The sequence below is a fragment of the Chlorocebus sabaeus genome, chromosome 16 (assembly GCF_047675955.1).
Source record: "Chlorocebus sabaeus isolate Y175 chromosome 16, mChlSab1.0.hap1, whole genome shotgun sequence".
Taxonomy (NCBI): Eukaryota; Metazoa; Chordata; class Mammalia; order Primates; family Cercopithecidae; genus Chlorocebus; species Chlorocebus sabaeus.
In genome coordinates, this window is record NC_132919.1 from 7,884,017 (window position 1) to 7,910,104 (window position 26,088).

Consider the following 26,088-nt stretch of genomic DNA (forward strand, 5'->3'; position numbering starts at 1 on the left):
GGATAAGTGGACAGGGAGTCAGGTGAGAGTTTGAGGGGTCTTTGGTGAGGGTAGGGGACAGGGAGGGAGCTCAGTGGGGAGGGGGTCTCTGTGGAGTTCCAGATCTCCCAGGTCTTCAGCCTGCTGGAGCCCAGGATCCCCGAGTGTGGAGACCCTGAGGAAAGGGCTACTCTCTAGTGTCAAGCATTCTCGGCCTCAAGGATCCAGCCTGCAGCATGAGAGGGCAGTAATAATCCAAACAGCAACATACACAGAAGGGACATCACAGGGCTGGGGGCAGTGGGTGGGTGCACAGGGAATGTGGAGGTGCCAGAGGCCTGAAGCCCATGGAAGCGCTGGGGCCTGTTCAGCCATTGCCAGAAGCCAGGGTGCCTTTCCCTGACCAGGGAAGACCCTGCCACTAGCCAAAGCCAGCTGAGGCCTTGGACACATTGGCTTTGCCTGTTTGGAAAATGTATAAGGGAATTACCAGACGGCTGAGAGGAGGCAGCTCTTCACCCAGGGCTGGGGGTTCTCACATTTGCAGAGGCCCCCACACTGCATGGTTCTTTTCTTTAGCATGGCTCAGCAGCCCCAGAGCAGGGACCAGGGAGGGGAGTAGCGCTTAACCAGGGGCATCTGGGGCAAGACAGGGTGGCAGGAGGATTTAAGGGGTTAGGGAGAAAGTGAGGAAGTGCCTCAGACACTCGTTTTAAACCTACCGCCTGCAAGAAGTCTTCCTCAAATCACATGGGGGATATTGATTTTGTTTTCGATTACCTGGAAATGGTCTCCCATCGTTTCTGAGAAATCTGCACTATCTCACAGCTCATTGGCATTGCCAACTTGCCTCCAGTGGGCACAGCCAGCCTAGCATCTTATATAAACCCTCCCCAGTGGACACAGGAAATTGGACCAGGGTGGGTTCCTGTCCCAAACTGGGTGGGTGAGAGCCCTTTGCTGGGGAACTTGGAGTTGTTGCAAAGACACCCCAAAACCGTCTGTCTACCTCTTAGAGAATCCATAAACACGATCTGTTATGGCATTCATTCTCTGCCATGGGAACTGGAAACAAAGAACTGGAAGAGAGAGAGGACAAAACAAACATGCAGAGAAGAGAGAAATGGAGAGAATTTCCTAAGTTCTTACAACACTCCAGTCTCTGCCTTTGGCTATCCCTGTGGCCCTGCTCGATCCCTGGCATTTTGTCCTTATAATAAGTTCTCCTCATTGCTTAAGTTCTCTCCATTCTCTCTGTAGTGAGTAGAGAATTCCTTACAAACTTAAGAGTCCTAATGACTCGAATCTCCCCAACCGCTAGAGTATTTCAGTCCTGTCTCCCTTCTGTGATGGATCCACTATTGCCCTGGGCCATATTTCACCTTGAAGATGACACTAGGGGTTTCCTCTTTCCTTGGAGACAGGGTCTCACTCTGTCTCCCAGGAGAGAGTGCAGTACACCATCATTGCTCACTGCAGCCCTAACCTCCTGGGCTCAGGCGATCCTCCCACCTCAGTCTCCTGAGTAGCTAGAACTACAAGTGTGAACCACCACAACTGGCTACTTTTTTTAATTGTTATTTTTATAGAGACAGGGTCTCACTATGTTTCCCAAGCTGATCTCAAACTCCTGGGATCAAGTGAGCCTCTTGCTTCCCAAAGTGCTGGGAGTATAGACATGAGCCACTGCACCTGGCCCCCCTAACTTTTTTTTAATTAAGGGAAAGTTTATTCTTTTTGTACAAGTATCTTCAGGTACTTATAATTTTACAGCTTATAGTTATACATATAATTTTAGATGATTAAGAAAGGGATCCATTTTATAAGTTGAAGAGGTCAAGATGAAAGTGTTTTTCCTTTTGACACATGGTTTTAAAGTCATGGTCTTTGCTATAGATATTAAAGCTCCAAATGAAAGTATGGTTCTCCATTCTACAGGAGAAGTTTATTTTCTTTTGTTTTCAGCAAAGCTTTCAGCCCCCAGCCTCCATCATGGCACTAACTAGCTATACATGAGTGACTGGAACACACCTCTCTACAAATGGCCCAGTCCCCAACAGGTATGTTGAAACAGGCTGTCTTTTAGGACCCTATAATAAAGGAATCCTTTATCAAAGGACATGCCCAAACCAGGTGCAACAATCCCACAGACTCTACTAATGCACACTTTATTGCCAGGGACAGTGACATTCATGGAGAGCAGAACAGAATCCTCCTCATTTACTAGCAGCAGCCAAATTCTCAATCTCTTCCAAAGGGAATGAAGATCCAGCATGCTCCTCTGCCACTCCTCTCATGAGCAGGTAGGAGAGTGGGCACTCACTGGGCAGAGCCAGAGAGGAGGGGCAGCCATCAAGGAGAAAGAAGATGAAGCTAGGTTCCATCTTCTATGTCAACTTCAACCAGTTGGTTGTGCCTGTCTAGAGTGCTATGATGACAAAGATTCTGAGGCCACTTTCAGGTTCAAAAAGAATTCATGGGTTGATTAACAATGTCTGCCATGGGCATGGATTAGGGAGGGGCTGAGTGCTCACCATGTATATTCACTGACCTTGCCACACATACAGCACACAGCTCATTGCCACCCCTGTAGACACTCGTAAGGCATACTTGTTGAATGTATACATGACAAGAATGATAATCTAAAGGACCCCTTAGGTGGGATGAGTGACAGGGATGCAGGACACGAAAGGTGTGAGGAGGAACAGAACAGATAAGACAGAGACATGTGATGCTCTCAGTTCAGGAATCAAATACACAGGTTTGAGAGACCTCTGCATTCATCAGGATGCTTCTGATCTAAAGAGTTTCAATTTTCTTATAAAGGAAACATTTGCTTCATGTAACCAAACAAAAGAGACCAAGAATAGGTTTTGCTTCAGGTATCGGTGCATCCAGGAGCTCATGCACCGTATCTCTACATGCTACTCAGCTATGCTTTCCTCTGTGTTGTCTTCATTCTCAGGGGGGGCTCTCCTGAAATGGTCACAGAAATAGCCAGCAACCATTTCAAGGCTTGTGTACATACTATAATCTTAGCAACTAAAACAAACAAACAAAAAATCCCAGGGCTGATTTTTTGTTGTTGTCTGTTTGTTTTTAAAGATGGGGTCTTGCTCTGTTGCAAGTATACAGAGTGTTACACTCACTCTGCAACCTCAAATTCCTGGGCTCAAACTATCCTCCTGCCTCAGCCTCCCAAGTAGCTGGGAGTACAGGCATGTGCCACCATCCGCAGATAATTTCCAAGTGCTGCCTAATTTTGCCCAAACTGGATCATGTGCCCACCCCTGGAGCCAGAGAGAGAAGTGAGCTCCACTGTAATCACGTGGGCTGAGAATGGGGAAGGGGTTATTCTTTACAGGAAAACAGGGATGTTGCTACCTGAATAAGGAGAATGGGTGCTGCCATCACATACCTTCCATTATATTCCCTCAGGCTGTGGGGTTTTCCCATCAAATCAGTAGCTACTGGAGAGCAAGGATGTTGTCCTGTTTATCCTTTCATCCCCAGCACCCCACACAAGACCTGACCCAGAAGTTTCCAGACCCCTCCTAGCTGATTCAAGACCTCATCCATGTCTTACTGACAGAGTGAAATGACCAGGAAGGAGCTCTCACACCATCCCTGCCCTCCAGCCCACAGACCCTTCTGTGACTATACCCATCTGCCCAGCCTCCTGCCTATTATGATGGAAAATGTGTCCCTCATCTGCTGTGAGAGTGGTTCGCTGCCCAGCCTTTGTTCCCCATCTTCCTGGTATCAATCCCTCGGATTTCCTTTATGAAACTACCCATTCCTATTCTCAGCCATGTGATCTGAATGAGACCGACTCCATCCCCAATTCCAAGGATACACCATGGTTGGCTTAAACCTTTCCATATATTCCCTACTCCTGGCCACACTGGTCAGTTCAGGGATCACAGTGATCAATGAAAAATGACCCAGGGGGCAGCCACCTGCCAGAGTTTTGGAAAACAGAAGCATCAACCCTCCTCCTCAGGTGATACCAGAAAAAAACTCCCTCTCTTCTCCTGGTTGGTGTGGCATGAGGACATGAGTTCTGGAAGTATTTCCAGAACAGCAGCCCTGGGTAGAGTCCAAGATTGAAGTCAACACTACAGGAGGCAGAAAGAAGAGACCAAACGACATCAGGGCCTTAGTCATCTCTGGGGCAGCCGTGCTGTAACCACAAGGCTGGGGAAGCAGAGAACAGCATTGTCACCCTCAGCTTAGACCAAACATGATTCAGCACTGGGGCTGGCTACCTTCCTGCCCTGAAGCAAATTTTGGTTTGATGAGGAAGGCAGAAGGTAGAATGACACTAGGGCGGGTAATTCATTGTGTCTGTCACACACCCTACCTTTGCTACTGTAGTTACTGATAACCAACTGTATTGGGAAAGTCAGTTTCAGTTGGAATTTTCTGTTGCTTGAACTTCAGGCTTACTTGTTGCCAGCATCCTTACTTGGGCTCTGGGGCTGCCATTTTCACTTTCTTGGTTTTTCACTTCTGAAATGGGCTCTTCTCCCTCCTGCATCAACTTTCCTCCCTCGTTCCCAAGAAGATATAAACACGCTTCAGGGCCAGCAGTTCTCAATGGTGGCTGCACACTGGAATATCCAGAAAGCTTTAAAAAATGCGTAATACCGGCCGGGCGTGGTGGCTCATGCCTGTAATCCCAGCACTTTGGGAGTCCGAGACGGGCGGATCACGAGGTCAGGAAATCGAGACCATCCTGGCTAACACGGTGAAACCCCGTCTCTACTAAAAATACAAAAAAACTAGCCGGGTGTGGTGGCGGGCGCCTGTAGTCCCAGCTACTCGGGAGGCTGAGGCAGGAGAATGGCGTGAACCCGGGAGGCAGAGCTTACAGTGAGCCAAGACGCGCCACCGCACTCCAGCCCAGGCGACTGAGCAAGACTCCATCTCAAAAACAAAAAGAAAAAAAAATGCATAATACCTGGGTCCAATGCCCGGAATCTGGGGAGGGACCTAGGCATTGCTTTTTATATTGCCCAGGCTGGTCTCAAACTCCTGACCTCAAGTAATTCTCCCGCCTTGAAACCCACAAAGTGTTGGGATTACAAGTGTGAGCCACCATGGCTGGCCACAATTTCTTTTTATAACTTTACAAGTTTGAAAAAACAAATAAGATAATGCAAAACAAAATTAAAATGAATGCAAACATTTTATCAAAGGCCTATCTCATTCTGCTTAGCCCTATCTTAGGATTCTCCACAAAATTCAGCTAAGAAGACTTAAGTTTTACCTCCTCCAGGGTACTCCCTGCTTCAGCAGAAGTATGTAGAAAACAGCAAAAGGTGCTAGAATGTGGCTATGGATGCAACCGGTAGGGAATTAGAGGTGGAGAAGAGCAACAGGTTGATCTTCTAGGTTATTATGGATAAAAGTGGAAGATTGAGCACAAACATTGACTTTTTCTCCCTCCAAAACCCCATTCAAATGGCATTAAATAATATATATATATATATATTTTTTGAGATGAAATTTTACTCTTGTTGTCCAGGCTGGAGTCCAATGGCGTGATCTCGGCTCACCACAACCTCTGCCTCCCAGGTTCAAGTGATTCTCCTGCCTCAGCCTCCCAAGCAGCTGGGATTACAGGCATGCGTCACCACACCCGGCTAATTTTTTGGATTTTTAGTAGACACAGGGTTTCTCCATGTTAGTCTGGTTTTGAACTCCCGACCTCAGGTGATCCTCCCGCCTCGGCCTCCCAAAGTGCTGGGATTACAGGCATGAGCCACTGCGCCCAGCCAATAATTTTTTTTTTTTTTAATGGTGTTGTGGTCCAGATGCAGTGGTTCACACCTGTAATCCTAGCACTTTGGGAAGCTGAGGCAAGAGAATTACTTTAGCCTAGGAGTTCGAAACCAGCCTGGGCAATGTAGGGAGACCCAGTCTCTACAAAAAAAATTAAAAATTAGCTAGGCGGCCGGGCACGGTGGCTCAAGCCTGTAATCCCAGCACTTTGGGAGGCCGAGACGGGCGGATCACAAGGTCAGGAGATCGAGACCATCCTGGCTAGCACGGTGAAACCCCGTCTCTACTAAAAAATACAAAAAAACTTGCCGGGCGAGGTGGCGGCGCCTGTAGTCCCAGCTACTCGGGAGGCTGAGGCAGGAGAATGGCGTAAACCCGGGAGGCGGAGCTTGCAGTGAGCTGAGATCCGGCCACTGCACTCCAGCCTGGGCGACAGAGCGGGACTCCGTCTCAAAAAAAAAAAAAAAAAAAAAATTAGCTAGGCATGGTGGCACATGCCTGTGGTCCCAGCTCCTCAAAAGGCTGAGGTGGGGGGATCACTTGAGCCTGGAAGGTTGAGGCTGCAGTGAGCCATGATTATGCCACTGCACACCAGCCTGGGTGATAGAGGAGACCCTGTCTCAAAAACAAAACAAAACAAAAATGGTGTGGTAGATTAAACATGTACACTGATTCTTTCCTCCTCCTTCTATCAAGAGGGTCTATCACAGACCAGCACAGGGTCCATTTCCCTCCCACGTGGACTCTGGGCTGGTCTGTGACTTGCTTTGACCCGTGGGATGCATCAAAAGTGACACTGCGCCAGCTCCTGGTCTGGGCTGCAAGAGGCCTCTGGGATCCATGCACCATGTAGCGAAGTTCAGGAAGGATTATTAAATGATGAGCGACCACGTGGAGAAAGACCCAGCCGGCCCCCAGCCATTCTGGACATGTGAGTGGAACTATTCTTGGATATTCCAGAGCCAGCCTATCTCCCAGGCGAATGTAGTTGCATGAAGGACTCCAGCTGACACTACATGCAGCCCTGCCCAAATTGCAAAATCATCTGCAAATACGTGGTTCTTGGTGTTTTAAGCTACTACAGTTTACAGTAGTTTATTCTGCAGCAATAGATAATAAGCACATGCCACAAATATCAGAAACAAACAGGTTGGGCGCAGTAACTCACGCCTATAATCCCAGCAATTTGGAAGGCTGAGGAGGGTGTATCACCTGAGGTCAGGAGTTCAAGACCAACCTGGCCAACATGGTGAACCCCGTCTCTACTAAGAATGCAAAAATTAGCTGGGCATGGTGCCGCATGCCTGTAGTCCCAGCTATTCAGGAGGTTGAAGCCAGATAATCGCTTGAACCAGCGGCGCGGAGGTTGCAGTGAGCCGAAATCGTGCCACTGCACTCTAGCCTGGGTGACAGAGATTCCATCTTAAAACAAAAACAAAAACAAAAACAAAAAAAAAGAAACAAACAAAAATCCAAAATACCTTATCACTAATATCCTCAGAGAAACAAGATCAAATATTGCAACCATGAAATACAAACAGATTACTAATAAAACAAATATATACAAACTGGGTATGGTGGCCCATGTCTATATTCCCAGCTACTCAGGAGGCTGAGGTAGGAAGGTCACTTGAGTCTAGCAGTTCAAGGCCAGCATAGGCAACATAGCAAGACGTCATCTGTGAAAAAAATATGATAGGAGGAATAATAATAGGACTAGAGGAGAAAGTTGAGAAAATCTACTAGAAAACAGAACAAAAGGCAAAGTGATAGAAAATTGGAAATAAAATAAAATGGAGAATAAATGAAACTGAGAATGGGAACTGGACAGCCAGTTTGGGAGATCCAACATCTTAAAGTATAGAAGTTCAAAAAAGAGACACTGATAAAATCAAAAGAAGGAAACAATCAATGAAATAATACAAGACATCTTCCCAACACTGAGGGTCATGAATTTCAAGACTGAAAGGACCTACTGAGAGCACTGCAGAATTAATAAAAATAGACTACACCTTGGCACATCACTGTGAAATTATGGAAGCTGGGCCAAAGAGAGGCTCCTAAAAGCTTCTGGAGAAAATATCACATCATATGAAAAGAATTAGGAATGCAAATGACTTTAGGCTTCTTTATAGCTGCTGCCAGTGGAGCAGTGCTTTCAAAATTCTGAACCAAAGGGAAAAAAAAAATGATTTCCGAACTATTATTCAAGTGTATAGATAGATTATAGGCATTTCCAGACATGCAAAGTCTTAAAAACTTCTCCTCCCTCCCATGTACCCTTTCTCACTAGCCCATGAAATAAGCCAGGAAAGAACAAAACATGAGATCCAGGAAACAAAAGCTCCAGCACAGCAGAGAAGTAAAATGAAAGTGAAGGATGGTGGTGAGGCAAGAGCTCAGGAGGACCAGGAAAGAAGCCAAGAGCACACACTGGAGAGACTCCCTCACAAAGTGGAACCGATTGAGAAATGGATGTGTCCGAACTGATAGAGAGGCAATCTGAACAAGTGGTGAAGTTTCGGATTAAACTAATGAAAAATATATAGAAAACTAGACCAATAATATAATCATTATTATCTAGAGAAACAACAAAAAGTTTTGTATGGAAGAAAAAAATAATGACAGTATACTATAAACGTCCCCTATGAATAGCCCATCCATAACCAAAATCATGTAAACACTGAGTGTCAGTTTGCTCAGTCCTAATGAAACTGTATTAGGGCCGGGCGCGGTGGCTCAAGCCTGTAATCCCAGCACTTTGGGAGGCCGAGACGGTCAGATCACGAGGTCGGGAGATCGAGACCATCCTGGCTAACACGGTGAAACCCTGTCTCTACTAAAAAATACAAAAAAACTAGCCAGGCGAGGTGGCGGGCGCCTGTAGTCCCAGCTACTCGGGAGGCTGAGACAGGAGAATGGCGTAAACCCGGGAGGCGGAGCTTGCAGTGAGCCAAGATCCAGCCACTGCACTCCAGCCTGGGCGACAGAGCGAGACTCCGTCTCAAAAAAAAAAAAAAAAAAAAAAGAAACTGTATTAGAAGGATGGGGGGTCAGAAAGGTTTGCAAATGGGAGCAAGACTAGGAAAGAAAATGAAATCCTATCTTTCAGACCAGGCACAGTGGCTCACGTCCGTAATCCCAACACTTTGGGAGGCCGAGGCGGGTGGATCACAAGGTCAGGAGTTTGAGATCAGCCTGACCAACATGGTGAAACCCCGTCTCTACGAAAAATACAAAAATTAGCCAGGTGTGGTGGTGCGTGCCTGTAATCCCAGCTACTCAGGAGGCTGAAGCTGGAGAATCGCTTGAACCTAGGAGACGGAGGTTGCGGTGAGCCAAGATTGCACCATTTTACTCTAGCCTGGGTAACAAGAGCGAAACTCCATCTAAAAAAAAAAATCCTATCTTCCATAGGGGGAAGCCAATATTTGCCTAAAGCTGAAAAATCATTAAATAAACAATGCATGCATGCTATTTTGAGATGTAGCGGTTTAGATTATCAAGGAAAGTAGTGAAAGTTATTGTCTTTCATGACAGGGAAAGGACAGAAGTGGAGCAGGAGGCAGTTGTTAGTGACAGATTTGTAGAACTATTTGACTCTTTAAATCATATGCATCTACAACTTTGATGAGAATATTAGAATTTAAAAGGAAGAAAAAGAGAAGACAGGAAAGAGGAAGGAAGGAAGGGAGGAAGGGAGGGAAGGAAGGAGGAGGGGAAACAAAGGCCTGGTGCAGTGGCTCATGGCTATAATCCCAGCCCTTTAGGAGGCTGAGGCGGGTGGATCACCTGAGGTCAGGAGTTTGAGACCAGCCCAGCCAATGTGGCAAAACCTCGTCTCTACTGAAAATACAAAAAAATTAGCCAGGCGTGGTGATGGGTACCTGTAATCCCAGCTACTCAGGAGGCTGAGGCAGGAGAATCGCTTGAACCCAGGAGGCAGAGGTTGCAGTGAGCTGAGATGGTGCCATTGCACTCCAGCCTGGGCAACAGAGCAAGACTCCATCTCAAAAAAAGAAAGGTAGGCAGGAGCCAAATCATTCATGGGTTCAAAGATGGGGTGCACATGACTCAATGGACATTTTTAAATCTCAAGTAAACCCCTTTCCCAGTCAGGGCTCAGATTTCTTCATCTATATCTTGAGGGGTTGGATGACGGCTCCTGTTCAACCTGTCTGAGATCATCATGAGCTGTAGGACAGAACATAATACAATATTTAAATGATCAAGGGCAAAGGTTCTATTTTTCTAACCTTTTAAATGGGAAGGGTAATGTGTTGTAACAAGGTTTGAGACAGGCACATCTCATATGTGAGCATAAAAACCCAACCATCAGGCTTGCCAAGTACAAAAGGATCAAGGGCAGTGGTTCTAAAGAATCATCCTACTGTAAAATGTAGATTCCCTGGCTAATCTTCTGGGGAGTCTGCCTCCTTGATGTGAGGCAAGGCTGGGGAACTGGCTTTTTTTTTTTTTTTTTTTTTTTTTTAAGACAGAGTCTCACTCTGCTCATTCTGCCACCCAGGCTGAAGTGCAGTGGCATGATCTCGGCTCACTGGAATCTCTGTGTCCTGGGTTCAAGTGATTCTCCCGCCTCAGTCTCCTGAGTAGCCGGGACCATGGGCGCCCACCACCAGGCCCAGCTAATTTTTGTATTTTTAGTAAAGATGGAGTTTCGCCATGTTGGCCAGGCTGGTCTCGAACCCCTGACCTCAAGTGATCCACCCACCTCTGCCTCCCAAAGTGCTGGGATTACAGGCGTGAGCCCTTGCACCTGTCCTGGAACTGACATTTTTAATAAGCATTCAAAGACATCTGATGCCAGCCGTCTGCTTGCCATACGTTGAGCAATGCTACTCCAGGATAAGTCCTTGGAGGTGCAGGATCACAGGTTTAATTGAGATAAAACCGCAAATCAATTCCCCTTTTCAGGGAGAAAGTGTCAATTTGGTATTGATATGTTTTGAGCACCCCTTTAGCATTAGATAATCTTCTGGAACAGGGAGCAGGCCGCAGGCAACGGAATCTACCTGGAATTGAATTACACTGTTCGGTTTTCATTGCATTCTCCTTTATTCTTACCTTCTATTATGGGAAATGAAACGAATTTTCGATTTACAATAATGACACAAAGTTTCCTTTAAAATAGATTCACTGAAATTTCTAAGTGTCCAAGGATGTATTTATTTTAGGATGAATAGACAATAAAGCATTTTCACTTTTTCCTAGACTCACCGGATTTGGGCACATGGATACTTGCAATATTGATTTGTATTATGAGAGTGATCTAATTATCACAAAAGGAGCTATAATCACTAACTTATTATTTAATGGTTAGTGGTACCCTTACAATAATGTACAATCCAATGTTTAAAAATTATACCACTTGAGTTTGGTTTGATCCTACCAATTTTCAACAAATGTCTTGGGAGGCCAAGACAGGCAGATCACGAGGTCAGGAGATTGAGACCATCCTGGCTAACACGGTGAAATCCCATCTCTCCTAAAAATACAAAAAATTAGCCGGGCATGGTGGCGGGTGCCTGTAGTCTCAGCTACTTGGGAGGCTGAGGCAGGAGAATGGTGTGAACCTGTGAGGCGGAGGTTGCAGTGAGCCAAGATTGAGTCACTACACTCCAGCCTGGGCGACACAGCAAGACTCCGTCTCAAAAAAAGAAAAAAGAAAAAAACAATTTTTTTCAATAAACATCTTAAAATTTAAAAGCAGACTGATTAGTTTGGAACCAGACTACAAGTACAGCTAACATTTGGTGAATAAGAAAACATCACACTACATTTTGGATGTATGAAAGAAAACTTGACCATTTGAAGATATATGAATTTAAAAAGTACTATAAATACTACTTTAGGAAAAAAAGAGAGTGATCTATAAATAAAAACATTTGACGTATTTGAAAACGTGTGGGTCTTGCATATGATTCACATGAGAAATCTAAAATTCAGCCTAGCAATGGATAAGAATTAAGAATGGATGGTTTGGGCAAAGGACATTAACAGACATTGCTCCAAAGGTGATGATACATGAATGGCCAACAAGCACATGGAAGGATGCTTAACATTACCAATTATGAGGGAAATGAAGATCAAAACCACAATGAGATACCAATTCAAGCCCATTAAAATGTCTATTATCAAATAAACAGAAAGTAACAAGCATTGGTGGACAAACGAGAACCCTCCTCCTGCACTGCTGGTGGGAATGTAAAATGTGGCATCCATTGTGGAAAATAGTATGGTGGTTCCTCAAAACATTAAACATGCAGACTGGGTGTGATGGCTCACGTCTGTAATCCCAGCACTTTTGGTGGCCGAGGCGGGTGGATCACCTGAGGTCAGGAGTTCAAGATCAGCCCGGCCAATGTGGTGAAACCCCGTCTCTACTAAAAATACGAAAATTAGCTGGGTGTGGTGGCAGGCGCCTGTAATCCCAGCTACTTAGGAGACTGAGGCAGGAGAATTGCTCAAACCCGGAAAGCAGAGGTTGCAGTGAGCGGAGATCATGCTACTGCACTCCAGCCTGGGCAACAGAGCAAGACTCAGTCTCAAAAAAAAAAAAAAAAAAAAAAAAATTAAACATACAGTTACCTTATGCTCCAGCAATTCTACTACTTGGTATATATCCTAACAAATTGAAAGTAGGAACTGGAACATGCAATATTGGTTTTCTGTTCCTGCGTTCGTTTGCTAGGGATAATGGCCGCCAGCTCCATCCATGTTCCTGCAAAGGACACGATCTCATTCTTTTTTTTTTTTTTTTTTTTTTTTGAGACGACGTCTTGCTCTATTGCCCAGGCTGGAGTGCAGTGGCACAATCTCGGCTCACTGCAACCTCCGCCTCCCAGGTTAAAGCAATTCTCCTGCCTCAGCCTCCTGAGTAGCTGGAATTACAGGCAGGCGCCACCACGCCCAGCTTACTTTTGTATTTTTAATAGAGATGGGGTTTCACCATGTTGGTCAGGCTGGTCTCGAACTCCTGACCTCGTGATCCACCTGCCTCAGCCTCCCAGAGTGCTGGGATTACAGGCGTGAGACACTGTGCCTGGCCACGATCTCATTCTTTTTTATGGCTGCATAGTATTCCATTGTGTATATGTACCATGTGATAAGTCACTCTCACTTCAGTTGGCCTTCATGAAACACTGTGACAGACACAATGGCACAAAGTGTCTGTCAGCATCGTTCTTCTCCTACCTCATTGACTGATCTTTGCTGCTTCCACTCCTTTGCATGACTTCCAAATATCAGAGGGCCATAGGGCACAGCTCGTGCCTCTTCTCCTCTCCACTTATAGGATATTCTCTGCCTAGTGATCTCCACCAGCCTGTGGTATAGACGCACCTGTGTGCTTGTGACTCGAAGATGCACACCTGGAGTCCTGAGCTCTATGCCCATATGTGAGTTCTCCACTTGGATGTCTAATGGTCATCTCAAACTTAGCATTTCCAGACCGAAAACCCCAAATCTGTTATTTCCCCAAAGCCCAAATCCGTAACTTCCCCTTGACATCTCTTCCCCAAATCCCTCCCTCACTGTGCTCTTGCCTTTCCCTCCCCCAACAAGCCAAGCTTTTCCTAACTGCAGGGCCTCTGCAGGAACAGTTTCCTCTGCACAAAACTCTCTTCCCCGGACAGATCCTTTCACCTCCTCTGAGCTTCTGAGGGCCTCCTTTCCCACCTCTGCTTCTCATTCCTTCACATCAGTCTGTTTCATTTCCTTCATTGCACTTACTATCATCTGAAATTATGTATTGGTTCGCTTATTTTCTCTCACACTTCTTTTTTTTTTTTTTTTTTTTTTTTTTTGACAGATTTGCTCTGTCACCCATGCTGGAATGCAATGGCACAATTTCAGCTCACTGAAACCTCCGCCTCCTGGGTTCAAGCGATTCTCCTGCCTCAGTCTCCTGAGTAGCTGGGATTACAGATGCCCGCCACCCTGCTTGGCTAATTTTTTTTGTATTTTTAGTAGAGACGGGGTTTCACCATGTTGGACAGCAACTGTGCCCGGTCTCACCCTTGATTTTTAATCTCCATGAAAGCAAGCACTAGGTCTTGCCTGGGCCTTTATCCATTGCAGTGAGCATAGCATCTGGCACAGAGGTAGTTCTGAACATTAATTATTGAATGAAATAAAATAATGAATGTGGGCCAGGCCCGGTGGCTCATGCTGGTAATCCCAGCACCTTGGGAGGCCGAGGCAGGTGGATCACAAGGTCAAAAGATCAAGACCATCCTGGCCTACATGGTGAAACCCTGTCTCTACCAAAAATACAAAAATTAGCTGGGCATGGTGGCGCTCACCTGTAGTCTCAGCTACTGGGGAGGCTGAGGTGGGAGAATCGCTTGAACCCAGGAGGTGGAGGTTCCAGTGAGCCGAGACTGTACTCCAGCCTGGCGACAGAGGGAGACTCTGTCTCAAAACTAACTAACTAACTAACTAACTAACTAACTAAATAAATAAATAAATAAAATGAACGTAGGCCCAAGAAGAGTTGTGGGAAGAGGGGTGATATTTCTGCATAGACTTCTAAGGCTAAGAAGGAAAACAGAAGTGCTGTGCACAAATCTACCCCCACCCCAACTGGGTCCCAACTCTGGCTCTCTGGCGTGGTACCATCACTGAAAGGCCCCGTTCCCGAAATCTCAGGGTATTCTTAGTCCCTCCTGTTCCCAGCGCTGCCAATCCCCCGCCCACCCCGACCTTAGTTGCAAGTTCCAGCCTCTCCGCCCCGCCCCTCCCCGCCCAGAAGCGGACGCGGTTTTTAGAGGAGTCCACCCGGCTTGGAGTCAGTGACAATAACCAGGGGTAGAGCGGGGCGTGTCCCAGGGGTGAGCCCAGCTCTGCAGCCTTGTGCGCAGTAGAGAGCTGGTCTTAGGCTGGGCACCATGGCCGATTTCAGGGTCAGGGTGTCCACCGGGAAGGCCTTCGGGGCTGGCACATGGGACAAAGTGTCTGTCAGCATCGTGGGGACCCGGGAAGAGAGCCCCCCACTGCCCCTGGACAATCTCGGCAAGGAGTTCACTGCGGGCGCTGTGAGTGCGTGGGAGTGGGTAGGGGTGGAGGTGAAGGGGGCGAGTAGGAGGGTCCGGCCTGACGCATACTAAAACCTCCCCTCAGGAGGAGGACTTCCAGGTGACGCTCCCGAAGGACGTGGGCCAAGTGCTGCTGCTGCGCGTGCACAAGGCGCCCCCAGCGCTGCCCCTGCTCGGGCCCCTGGCCCCGGATGCCTGGTTCTGCCGCTGGTTCCGGCTGACACCGCCACAGGGCGGCCCCCTCCTCTTCCCCTGCTACCAGTGGCTGGAGGGGGCGGGGAGCCTGGTGCTGCAGGAAGGGACAGGTGAGGGGCGGGCCGGGCTGGGGCTGCAGGGGGAGCACAGGAAGGGTAGGGGACTGGGGGTTGGAGAGAAGGGCAGGTGAAGTGGAGAGGTGAGCTGGTGTGGCCACGGAATAGCCAGCACAGGCGGGAGGCTGGTGGGGCCTTGGGGAGGGGGAGGTGGCAGCCTGGTGTAAGAGAAACCATACTTATGGGAGGAGGGGACCTGGTAGAGGATAGCAATCATGAGGACGGTGTGGCTGGGATAGTAATGGGGAGTTTCTCTCCCCGCCCCAACCTACTCCCCTTCTCCCACAGCCAAGGTGTCCAGGGCAGACCACCATCCCCTGCTCCAGCAACAGCGCCAGGAGGAGCTGCAGGCCCGGCAGGAGATGTACCAGTGAGGAGGGGGTTACTGTTGGGGGAGGGGGTGCCCAAGGGATGAGGGGCAGCTTGAGTGTCCTGGTCATGACAGAGATTAAAAGCCACTGCCTCCACCTCTCCTATCAAAGTTGCTCCTGGGACCAGCAGCATCTGCAGGAACGTATAGAAATGCAAATTCTCAGGCCACCTCCAACCTACTACACACTGAGGGTGAAAAGTGAGAATTTTTGTTTTGACAAGCCTTCCAGATGACTCTGGTGGCCACTGACGCTTGAAAAACACTGCTCTAGGGCCAGGTGCAGTGGTGGCTCACACCTGTAATCTCAGCACTTTGGGAGGCCGAGGCAGGCGGATCACCTGAGGTTTGGAGTTCGAGACCAGCCTGGCCAACAGGGCGAAACCCCATCTCTACTAAAAATACAAAAATTAGCTGGGCGTGGTGGCGGGCACCTGTAATCTCAGCTACTTGGGAGGCTGAGGCAGAAGAATAGCTTGAACTCGGGTGGCAGAGGTTGCAGTGAGCCGAGATCATGCCATTATACTCCAGCCTGGGCAACAGAGTAAAACTCGGTCAGAAAGAAAGAACGGAAGAATGAAAGGAAGGAAGGGAGGGAGGCAGGGAAAAGAAAAACTCTAAATGCCTTACCTTTGCTGGTGTCTTCCTTGCCCTGGGACTTTTCCATGAATCATCTTGTTGTATCCTCCCACAAATCTGAGTAGAGCAGAAACACCTCTCAAGCCCCAGGAAACTCACCCTCCAGGGCTAGCAAGGGGTGAGATGGGGGCTTTTTCTGTGCTCTGGGCTCAGCATTGGAGGTCACAGGCGAACACTGGGACTTGGAGATTGCAGAGGAGTTGGAGCCGCTAGTGAGGATTCCCTTGGCACAAAGCCAGGAACTGCACTCAAGAGCAGACTTTCACAAGATCTTGATCTGGCCAATTCATCTGCCGTCTAAAGCCTGGGCTGCAGGCTTTTGTTCCTGGTGTCTGGGATCAGAGCAGCCACAGGTTCATTTGGTTCCTGGTGATTCTCCACGTGTCATGAATTCCACCCCTAAGGAAGCCACTGCACCAAATCTGCCAGCAGCAGCCCCAAGAGAGGGAATAGACATTGAGGTCTACTGTGTCCGTGGAGACCCAGGGTCAGCCTTGGCTCTGCCAGAACGAGCTGTGAGATCTTAGACCAATTATTTCATCTCTTTGATTCTTATTTTCTTCTGTAAAAGAAACTAAGAATACCAATCTCGTTTGGGTTAGGAGGAACAAATGAGAAAATGGTTAAGAATGTAGCTAGTCAGCTGCCAAGGCTTGCACAAATGTATGCTCTTGCTGTTGTTCCTGTCTTTCAGTTAACTCTGTTCCAACACTCTAGGCTCTTATAATACGTACAGTGAGGCCTCAGATCCATAGCAACAGCATTGCCTGGGAGCTTGTTAGAAATCAGAATTTGCATTTAATCAAGATCTCCAGGTGAGAGGGATTAAAGTCTGAGAGGCAGGGTTTGGCCACCACCTGGTGGCAGTGTACTTTAATTGCAAATTTTTCTTTGAAGTTGAAAGCTCAAACCCCAAAGCAAGGTTTGAATGAATCAAAGAATGAATGAGTGAGAGGATGACTGGCTAGGGGCCATCAAGTTTGCAGAGACATGGTTTTACCATTTTGCTGGAAAGTCTTCGGCTGTGTTGCTTGTTTGAGAATAGAATTTAGAGATGCCTTAGGCTGCTGCCCCTAAGCCTAAACTGTGGAGGCTGAATTGCCTCTCTATGGGACGCCTACCAAAGGCAACTGAAACCTTCCGTGCTGCCCGTGTCCCGGGATAATCTCTCCTCTACAAGATGCATCTGTGTTAGTCGGGACTTCTATAGTTGTAAGAACAAAAGCTAACTCCAACTAGCACGCAGAAAAAAAGAGTTTGTCAGCCAGACACAGAGGCACTTACGGAAACACAGGCAGGAATTGTCCACCCAGTGGAAAATGGCCATGGCTAACAGTCTGTGTTTACCGCTGTAATCCACATATCCAGAGAGAGACCACCTCTCAGGCTCAGCCCCAATTTCAAATTCCCTGGAAAGGACTCTGATTGGTGCAGTTCTAGTCAGGTGCTCAACTCTGGACCAATCACCCTTGACCAGGGGAGCCAGCTCACTGTGGGAAAATGACAGCTCCCTTGCAGCCTCGTGTAGAATGGAAGGGCAGATCCCAGGAGGGCCCTCCTTGGCTGAAGGGATCTGGCTCTGACCAGGCCCCCGAAGGGGACTGCCACTCCATCTGCCCTAGTGAAGGGGCTCCCTGAGGCCTCTTGCTGATCACTTTCCCTCTCTACCCTCCAGGTGGAAGGTTTACAACCCAGGCTGGCCTCATTGCCTGGATAAAAGGACAGTGAAAGACTTGGACCTCAATATCAAGTACTCCACAGCCAAGAATGCCAACTTTTATCTACAGGCTGGCTCTGCGTGAGGATGCCCACCCTGCCCTGCCCCTAGGCCTCAGATGCCCTATGACCCCTGCCTTCTGCCCTCCCCTAGTCAGTTCCGCCACCCTCAGTGATATGAGTCACATAGTCGTATCCAGGAAACAGCCTCCTAGCCACTGCCAATCCCCCAGAGCAACAGCTACCTTAGGGGCGGTGACTATCTTAGGCCCAGAGGCCGGTTCAGGATCCCAAGAGGCATAAGGCTGCCTGACAGGGAAGGGTCTCCCAGGGCCTCCTGCCCACTCCCCACCCCTCACATCCCCTGGCAGGTTTGCAGAGATGAAAATCAAGGGGTTGCTGGACCGCAAGGGGCTCTGGAGGAGTCTGAATGAGATGAAACGGATCTTCAACTTCCGGAAGACGCCAGCAGCTGGTGAGGAGCTTGGGCCAGGGATCCTGACCTCTTTCCTGGGGCATCAACTCCTGTGGCTGTCCAGAGTGTCAGAAAACCAAGCACCAATTTGCTATGTAACCCTGAGCAGGCCCTTGCTAGACCTTACTTTTCCCCACAGAGACAGAAGAGAATATGGACGGAGGGGACCCCTGACCTTCTAACACCTTCTAATCCAACAGACATTTGTTGAGCTACTACATATCAGACACCAGGTTAGGGGCCTGCATGGTTCTTCACGGGCTCACAGTTGAGCAGGCCAGTTGGTGTTAATTAGACTCAAAATCAAATAATTCGTTACACTGTGAAACATGCTCATTGGATCCAGTGAGTGTGTAAAGGGGGCACCTGCCGTACCCTGGAGAGGGCCCCAGGAAAGCTCTCCCAAGGGGGTGAACTATGCTGAGACCCCGAAGTTGAGTAGGTCTTAGCATTGCCAAGGATGGGCTGTGGGGGCAGAGAGCAGTTCGGGAAACAGTGAGTGTGAAGGCCCTGAAGACAGAAGGATCAGCCATCTTCGGAGGAAAGAAAACACCACTGTGGTCAAAGTGTAATGAGCAAGAGAAGGAGGGTGAGAGAAAGAGCAGGAAGGTGCACAGGGGTCGCACAGGATTGTGTCGGCCACGGCAGGACTTGGGTCTTTCCTCAGCCCAGTACTTGACTGGTTGCCAGCAGGGGAATAATGTGGTCACTATGCACTGCTCGGGGGGAGTTACTAGGGGGGCAAGAGGCTATGAGAATCTGCTCTGGGGCTCTGGCTGTGGTCACCAGAGGATGGTGGCCTCAGCAAGGCAGTGGCAATGCAGTGGAGTGGATGGGTGGACCGAGAGGTACTCAGGATGGAGAATCAATGGGATTCGATAGGTTGGGGGTGCTGCCAAGAGAGGTCCCCAGGCTCCGGCTGGGCGTGGTGGCTCACACCTGTAATCCCGGCACTTGGAAGGCCCAGGTAGGTGGGTTGCATGAGGTCAGGAGTTTGAGACCAGGCTGGCCAACATGGCAAATCCCCATCTCTACTAAAAATACAAAAATTAGCTGGATGTGATGGCACGTGCCTGTGGTCCCAGCTACTCAAGAGGCTGAGGCCTGAGAATTGCTTAAGCCTGGGAGATGGAGGTTGCACTAAGCCGAGATAGCCCCACTGCACTCCAGCCGAGCAAGAGAGTGAGACCCTGCAAAGAGAGAAAGAGAGAGAGAAGAAGAAGGAAAGAAGGAAGGGAGGGAGGGAGGGAGGAAGGAAGGAAGGAAGGAAAGGAGGAAGCCGAGGCAGATGGATCACTTGAGCCCAGGAGTTCGACACCAGTCTGAGCAACATGGAGAAACCCTGTCTCTACCAAAAAAACAAAAATTAGCCAGGCATGCTGGTGTGTGCTTGTAATCCCAGCTACTTGGGAGGCTGAGGCAGAAGGATCGCTTGAACCCAGGAGGCAGAGGTTGCAGTGAGCCGAGGTCGCACCACTGGACTCCAGCTTGGGCAACCCAGCAACACAGCCTATCTTGGAAAAAAAAAAAAGAAAGAAAGAAAAGAAAAGGGGAAAGAAGAAAAGAAAAAAAGAGGTCCCCAGTCTCCTCTGTAGGCAACCGGGTGGGGATGGAGCTGCCATTTCCCAAATATCAGGCAATGGGACCAACCTGAGCTGTAGGAAGAATCTGTATTTGGTCTCCAACATGTTGCATTTGAGTTATCCAGGGCGGGTGTTGGCAGACACTGGGATGGATGGGCTGGGGACTCTGATGTGCTGTTGGATGAAGAGGCAGTGACTGAGGACAAGGGGCAGGGGAGGTAATCCCGAGGACCCACTGTGAAGGTTAGGCAGAGGCCTGTGGGAGCTGGGGTGACCCCGTCCCCGTGTCCCCCACCCCCTGCAGAGCACACATTTGAGCACTGGCAGGAGGATGCCTTCTTCGCCTCCCAGTTCCTGAATGGTCTCAACCCTGTCCTGATCCACCGCTGTCACTACCTCCCAAAGAATTTCCCCGTCACTGATGCCATGGTGGCCTCAGTGTTGGGCCCTGGGACCAGCCTGCAGGCTGAACTAGAGGTGAGGGGTGCAGGGATCCAGGCTCTTCACAGTCCCATCTCAGTGCTTCCGCTATTGGAGACAAAGGGACGCACTCACATTTGTTAGGGACCTACTGTGTGCTGCGTGCCAAGCACACTCTCCCGAAACACACTCCTCTCCCAGCCCTGAATCCTCTCCCTTCTACCACCCCACCCCCTTCCTTTAGAAAACCAGGTGGTAGCCCCAGCTGTCCTTTCTTCTGCAGAAGGGCTCCCTGTTCTTGGTGGATCACGGCATCCTCTCCGGCATCCATACCAATGTCATTAATGGGAAGCCTCAGTTCTCGGCGGCCCCAATGACCCTGCTATACCAGAGCCCGGGCTGCGGGCCGCTGCTGCCTCTTGCCATCCAGGTCTGCAGTCAGGCAGGGGCAGGGCAGGGGCGAGGAGGGTCAGACTGAATGGTTGGCAGACACTCATGGCTGTCTCTCTCCCCACCCGCCTCCCCCCAGCTCAGCCAGTCCCCCGGCCCCAACAGCCCCATCTTCCTGCCCACTGACGACAAGTGGGACTGGTTACTGGCCAAGACCTGGGTGCGCAATGCCGAGTTCTCCTTCCATGAGGCCCTCACACACCTGCTCCACTCACACCTGCTGCCTGAGGTCTTCACCCTGGCTACCCTGCGCCAGCTGCCCCACTGCCACCCTCTCTTCAAGGTCAGTGGCTTGACAAGGTGGCCCGGCCTGTGCCCATGCCTCTGTGCCTCTTCTAAGCAGCCTTTCCTCACGTGGCCATAACCGTGCAAGCTGGGTTGCAGAGCTCCCATCCGCTTCAGTAGCATCTCCCGGCACAACTCCCCCCGGAGCCTGCTCTCCAGCAGGCCCTGAGTAAGATAAATGAGGTACCCCGGAGAGGCTCCCTTCTTCAGGGAGATCAGACGGCATCAGCAGCCATCACAGAAGCCCAAATCTTAGGAAGGGAAGGACCTGGGGGTGGCAGGTGCCAAAGTGTGAACATGGCTTTGAGAGACCGACAGGTTTTCCGCAGATAGTTCCGGGATGGGGGAGGGCTGGGTGGGAGGCCCCTGTGCTCCAGGGTGGGTTCTATAGGTTTCCTAGACCCTGCTAACTTTCAGACGGCATGGATTCCAGGCATCTCCTCTGTGAAGGGCAGGATGGCTCCCTCCCAGGGTTCACCCACAGCCGCCGCTCAAATACTCTGATCCTTCTAGACGTCTCCTGGGTCCCGGATGTGGGCCCTGCTCTGTGCTCTTACATCCTGTCTGGTTGTTTCTGACTTTCTGCAGCTTCTGGGGCCTGGCACTCAGAGGTGGGCTCTGGTGGACGGCTCCACCTTGCCAGGCCCATGGGCCCTGGTTTTCCTAGTGCCTTCCCCACCCAGGGGCTAGGAAATCACAGGATGCCAGAGCCAGAAGACACAGGGCTCAGCCACATCAGCACCAGCATTTGACAAAATAACCTGAGGCTCAGGGAGAGGAAGGAGCACACCTGAGCTCCCAGAACAAGCTGCTGGTGGAGCCCAGCAGGAACTCCAGGGCTCAGACGCCTGTCCCAGGCTGCCTCCTCTCATTCCTGTTGCCTCTTTCCAAGTGACTTGCAGGGCTGCTGCCTTTGTGGGGGAAGGTCCGGGGCCAGAAAGACCCAGGCCTCCCCCAGCTCTGCCGTTCCTGCCGCGCAGCTGCTGATCCCGCACACCCGGTACACCGTGCACATCAACATGCTCGCCCGGGAGCTGCTAATCGTGCCGGGCCAGGTGGTGGACAGGGTGAGAGCTGTGTTGGGGTGGGAGTGGGCAGGCCACTCCTTCAATGTGAGGAATTTGAGGTCCTGGGGTAGCAGTGGCCTGTCTCCCCGACACCAGTGCTACCTCCTGCTTTCTGGAGCAAGGTCTGCAGGACCCAAGAGTCCCGTCCGTCAGTCCACAGGCATCGGCGTCGAGGGCTTCTCTGAGTTGATACAGAGGAACATGAAGCAGCTGAACTATTCTCTCCTGTGTCTGCCTGAGGATATCCGGACCCGAGGAGTTGAAGACATCCCAGGCTACTACTACCGTGATGATGGGATGCAGATCTGGGGTGCAGTGGAACGGTGAGGGGCCATCCCTGGAGAGCCGAGGGCTGGTCGGGGACACGGGAAGACAGAGAAGGAGACTGAGGCCCCAGGGAGGCTCACGTTGAGGAGGAGGGCCGGACATTCATGACACTAAGCAGAGGCATTCCTCAGAGTGGGTTGGGGTTGGAGGCTGGGCCTGAACCTGGGTGCATTGCAGCTTTGTCTCGGAAATCATTGGTATCTACTACCCAAGCGATGAGTCTGTCCAAGATGACAGAGAGCTCCAGGCCTGGGTCAGAGAGATCTTCTCCAAGGGTTTTCTAAACCAGGAGAGCTCAGGTATGGGGAACTCAGCCCTAGGCGCATTTGAGTGACGCCATCCCTGTGTCCCCCACCCCCTGCAAAGCATGCATTTGAGTGACCCCGTCCCCGTGTCCCCCACCCCCTGCAGAGTGCTCATTTGAGTGACCCCATCCCCGTGTTCCCCACCCTCAAGCCTCCGCAGCAGGGTCCTCAGGCCCCTGGAAGCCCCAGCCCAGCCCAGCTCTCCTCGCAGGTATACCCTCCTCACTGGAGACCCGGGAAGCCCTGGTGCAGTATGTCACCATGGTGATATTCAACTGCTCAGCCAAGCATGCGGCCGTCAGTGCAGGGCAGGTGAGGAAAGGCCGGCGCCTGGGGTGGCAGGCTGGAGGTGACCCAGCTCCTCCGCCTCATTCTGCCCTCTCGGCCTTCAGTTTGATGCCTGTGCTTGGATGCCCAACCTGCCACCCAGCATGCAGCTGCCACCACCCACCTCCAAAGGCCTGGCAACACGTGAGGGCTTCATAGCCACCCTCCCACCCGTCAATGCCACATGTGATGTCATCCTTGCTCTCTGGTTGCTGAGCAAGGAGCCTGGAGACCGAGTGAGTGTCGGGCTGGGGGCCAGGCTGGGCCGCATTGGGGTAAGGGAAGGTGTGATGTTTACCCTGCTGGCCCAGACTCAACCCTGCCATCAGGGCGCAGGTCCCCTGGCCCCACTGACCCACCAGTGGGACACATGAGCCTTGGACATTTCACAGCAAAGGTCAAATGGCAAAATGCGATGATACAGAGCCACTCTCAGTGGCAAGGGGAATGTGTAATTATGCTCCTTGCAAATTCCGAATTGAGCTTTCATTCCCCGAAAGCTTCCTGCAGATAAGCTTTACGTGGCTATCTGTTTAAGAGGAGGGACATGGATCAGGCCCCATCGAGGGCTACTTCAGGTCCCATGCTTGGGGGCTAGGGCCAGAGCTGGCTAAGGCAAGTTGCAGCTGCTCAGATAGTGGGGACAGGGAGTCTGGGATGCAGGACCTCAGCAGCCCCCTCACCCAGCCTGTGGTGGGTCCCCAGAGGCCCCTGGGCACCTATCCGGATGAGCACTTCACAGAGGAGGCCCCTCGGCGGAGCATCGCCGCCTTCCAGAGCCACCTGGCCCAGATCTCGAGGGCCATCCAGGAGCGGAACCGGGGCCTGGTGCTGCCCTACACCTACCTAGACCCTCCCCTCATCGAGAACAGCGTCTCCATCTAAATCCCAGGGGAACACAGGCTCAGATAACATCCCTTTGACTACATCGCTCTAGGATAACTGGCACCCAGAGAAAAGGACTCCTCGGAAAAACAGGCCTCCATATGCCTCTCCTGGGACAACCAGACTCTGTGTAACTCACCCCCACCACCATACACACACACAAAAAAAACCAGAAACAAAATCAAAACACAGAAAGCAAAAAACCCACCAATAACAGAGTCTCAGGACAGAACCACTGAGCCTTTTGGAGGCTCTAAGCCTCAAAGTGCCTGCAGAGCCCACCTTGAGGGTTTTGCTAGTTGGTTTTGTTTGGCATTTTATAGCCGTGGGGGGAGGCATATAATCCTGCCCGTGGGCCCACTAGCCTCCACTGATTGGACCTTATGGTCACCCAACTCAAGGACAGTCACCAAGAAGTGGCTGCCAAAGAGGCCGGGCACAGTGGCTCATGCCTGTAATCCCAGCACTTTGAGAGATGGAGGCAGGAGAATCACTTGAGGTCAGAAGTTCAAGGCCAGCCTGGACAACATAGCAAGACTCCACCTCTACCAAAAAATAAAAATTAAAAAACTAATTGGGCGTGGTGGTGTGTGGCTGTAACCCTCACTACTAAAGAGGCTGAGACAGAAGAATCACTTGAACCTGGGAGGTGGAGGTTGCAGTGAGACCAGATCATGCCACTGCACTCCAGCCTGGGTGACAGAGTGAGACTCCATCTCAGAAAAACAAAAACGAAAACAAAAAATGCCCAAGAGGTTGATTGTGACCTACTGTCTCAGCTTTAAAATGAATAAAACACTGAAAAAGGGTCACTGGGAGCCAGGCAGAACAGGCAGAATGAGGACGCACTGCCCAGTTGGCACAGGCAGTGCCTATGTATGCTTTCTTAAAAACGTCCCCTAAAATTAAAGACTTGTACATTATAAAGCAGGTTCCATTTCCAGAGAATCAGAAAACATTATCATATCTCTAGTCATACTTTGCTGCTAGATTTCATCTTCACTGATGGAATTACAACATTTTATACACATTCTTTCATTCTGTTTTTTTTCTGGCTCATATTCAGTGAGCATCCATTACGGTAAAAAAGTATCCTTTAAAAAAAAAATAACTCCAGTGGAGACACCTGGTAGACATCACCTTAATCAAATAATCCATGTGAGTCTGGGCATGGTGGCTCACACCTCTATTCCCAGCACTTTGGGAGGCTGAGGCAGGTGAATCACTTGAGGCCAGGAGTTAAAGACCAGCCTGGCCAACGTGGCAAAACCCCATCTCTACTAAAAGTACAAAAACTAGCCAGGCTTGGTAGCAGGTGCCTGTAATCCCAGCCATTCAGGAGGCTGAGGCAGGAGAATCGCTTGAACCCCGGAGGCAGAGGTTGCAGTGAGCTGAGATCGTGCTGCTGTATTCCAGCCTGAGCAACAAAGAGAGACTCTGTCTCTAAATAAATAAATAAGTAAATAAAAGATCCAGGTGAACTTGCTGATACCATGTTGCTTTGCTCTAATGTTGTCAGAAGAGCACCTCACTTCTGTGGTTTCTTCTAGAAACTCATAACTATAGTCTAATAATGAGAAAAATACAGACAAACCCAAATTGAGGGGCATTCTGCAAAATACCTGACCAGCACTCTCCAAATTTTAAAATGGCCTTTGCTTTTTTGGTGTAAAAACAAAATGCCTCCTTTACAAGTCACCTAATGATTTCCATCACTACTTCACATTGCAGGCATGAGTGCTTTTGTTTTTCAGTTTCACTGATTTTTATAAAACAATGTGGACAAAAATGTAATTTATATACTATAACTGCATAAACACTACTATTGGAAAAATACACAACAGTGCCTCAGAAGGGGGTAGGGCTGACTGACAAACGGCATTTGACCTGCTCATTCGTCGTGGAGAGTGAGTATACCAAAAGTGATTTAGAGATATATGTATTTGTCAAACTTCTTTCCATCAATTCCTGCTAACTTAAGCAATAAAGGAGTTAATGGAAAAGAAACGGAGTTCCTTGAGAAGTTAAAGAGCTGACTATGCAGGCCATGCGCAGGGACTCACACCTGTGATCCCAACGCTTTGGAAGTCCAAGGCAGGACGATTG

The 26,088-nt window shown here is 49.7% G+C and overlaps 1 protein-coding gene and 1 pseudogene across 2 annotated transcripts; one reads left to right on the top strand and one right to left on the bottom strand.

The window, feature by feature from the left end:
• Nucleotides 1–10,028: 10,028 nt before the first annotated feature.
• Nucleotides 10,029–10,126, bottom strand: LOC119620389 (small nucleolar RNA U13; annotated as a pseudogene).
• Nucleotides 10,127–14,578: 4,452 nt separating this feature from the next.
• Nucleotides 14,579–25,566, top strand: ALOX15B (arachidonate 15-lipoxygenase type B). 2 transcript variants are annotated; one of them, XM_008010244.3, is made up of 14 exons: nt 14,579–14,822; nt 14,908–15,127; nt 15,422–15,503; nt 17,818–17,940; nt 18,230–18,333; nt 20,221–20,393; nt 20,620–20,766; nt 20,866–21,069; nt 22,052–22,138; nt 22,292–22,461; nt 22,643–22,764; nt 22,982–23,082; nt 23,163–23,333; nt 23,803–25,566. In XM_008010244.3, the coding sequence occupies exons 1-14, from the start codon at nt 14,676–14,678 to the stop codon at nt 23,980–23,982; spliced, it is 2,031 nt and encodes a 676-aa protein (XP_008008435.2). In that variant the 5' UTR covers nt 14,579–14,675; the 3' UTR covers nt 23,983–25,566. The 2 variants fall into 2 exon arrangements, with proteins under 2 accessions (XP_008008435.2, XP_008008433.2); XM_008010242.3 differs by having other exon boundaries at nt 14,595–14,822; nt 22,052–22,461.
• Nucleotides 25,567–26,088: the final 522 nt, after the last annotated feature.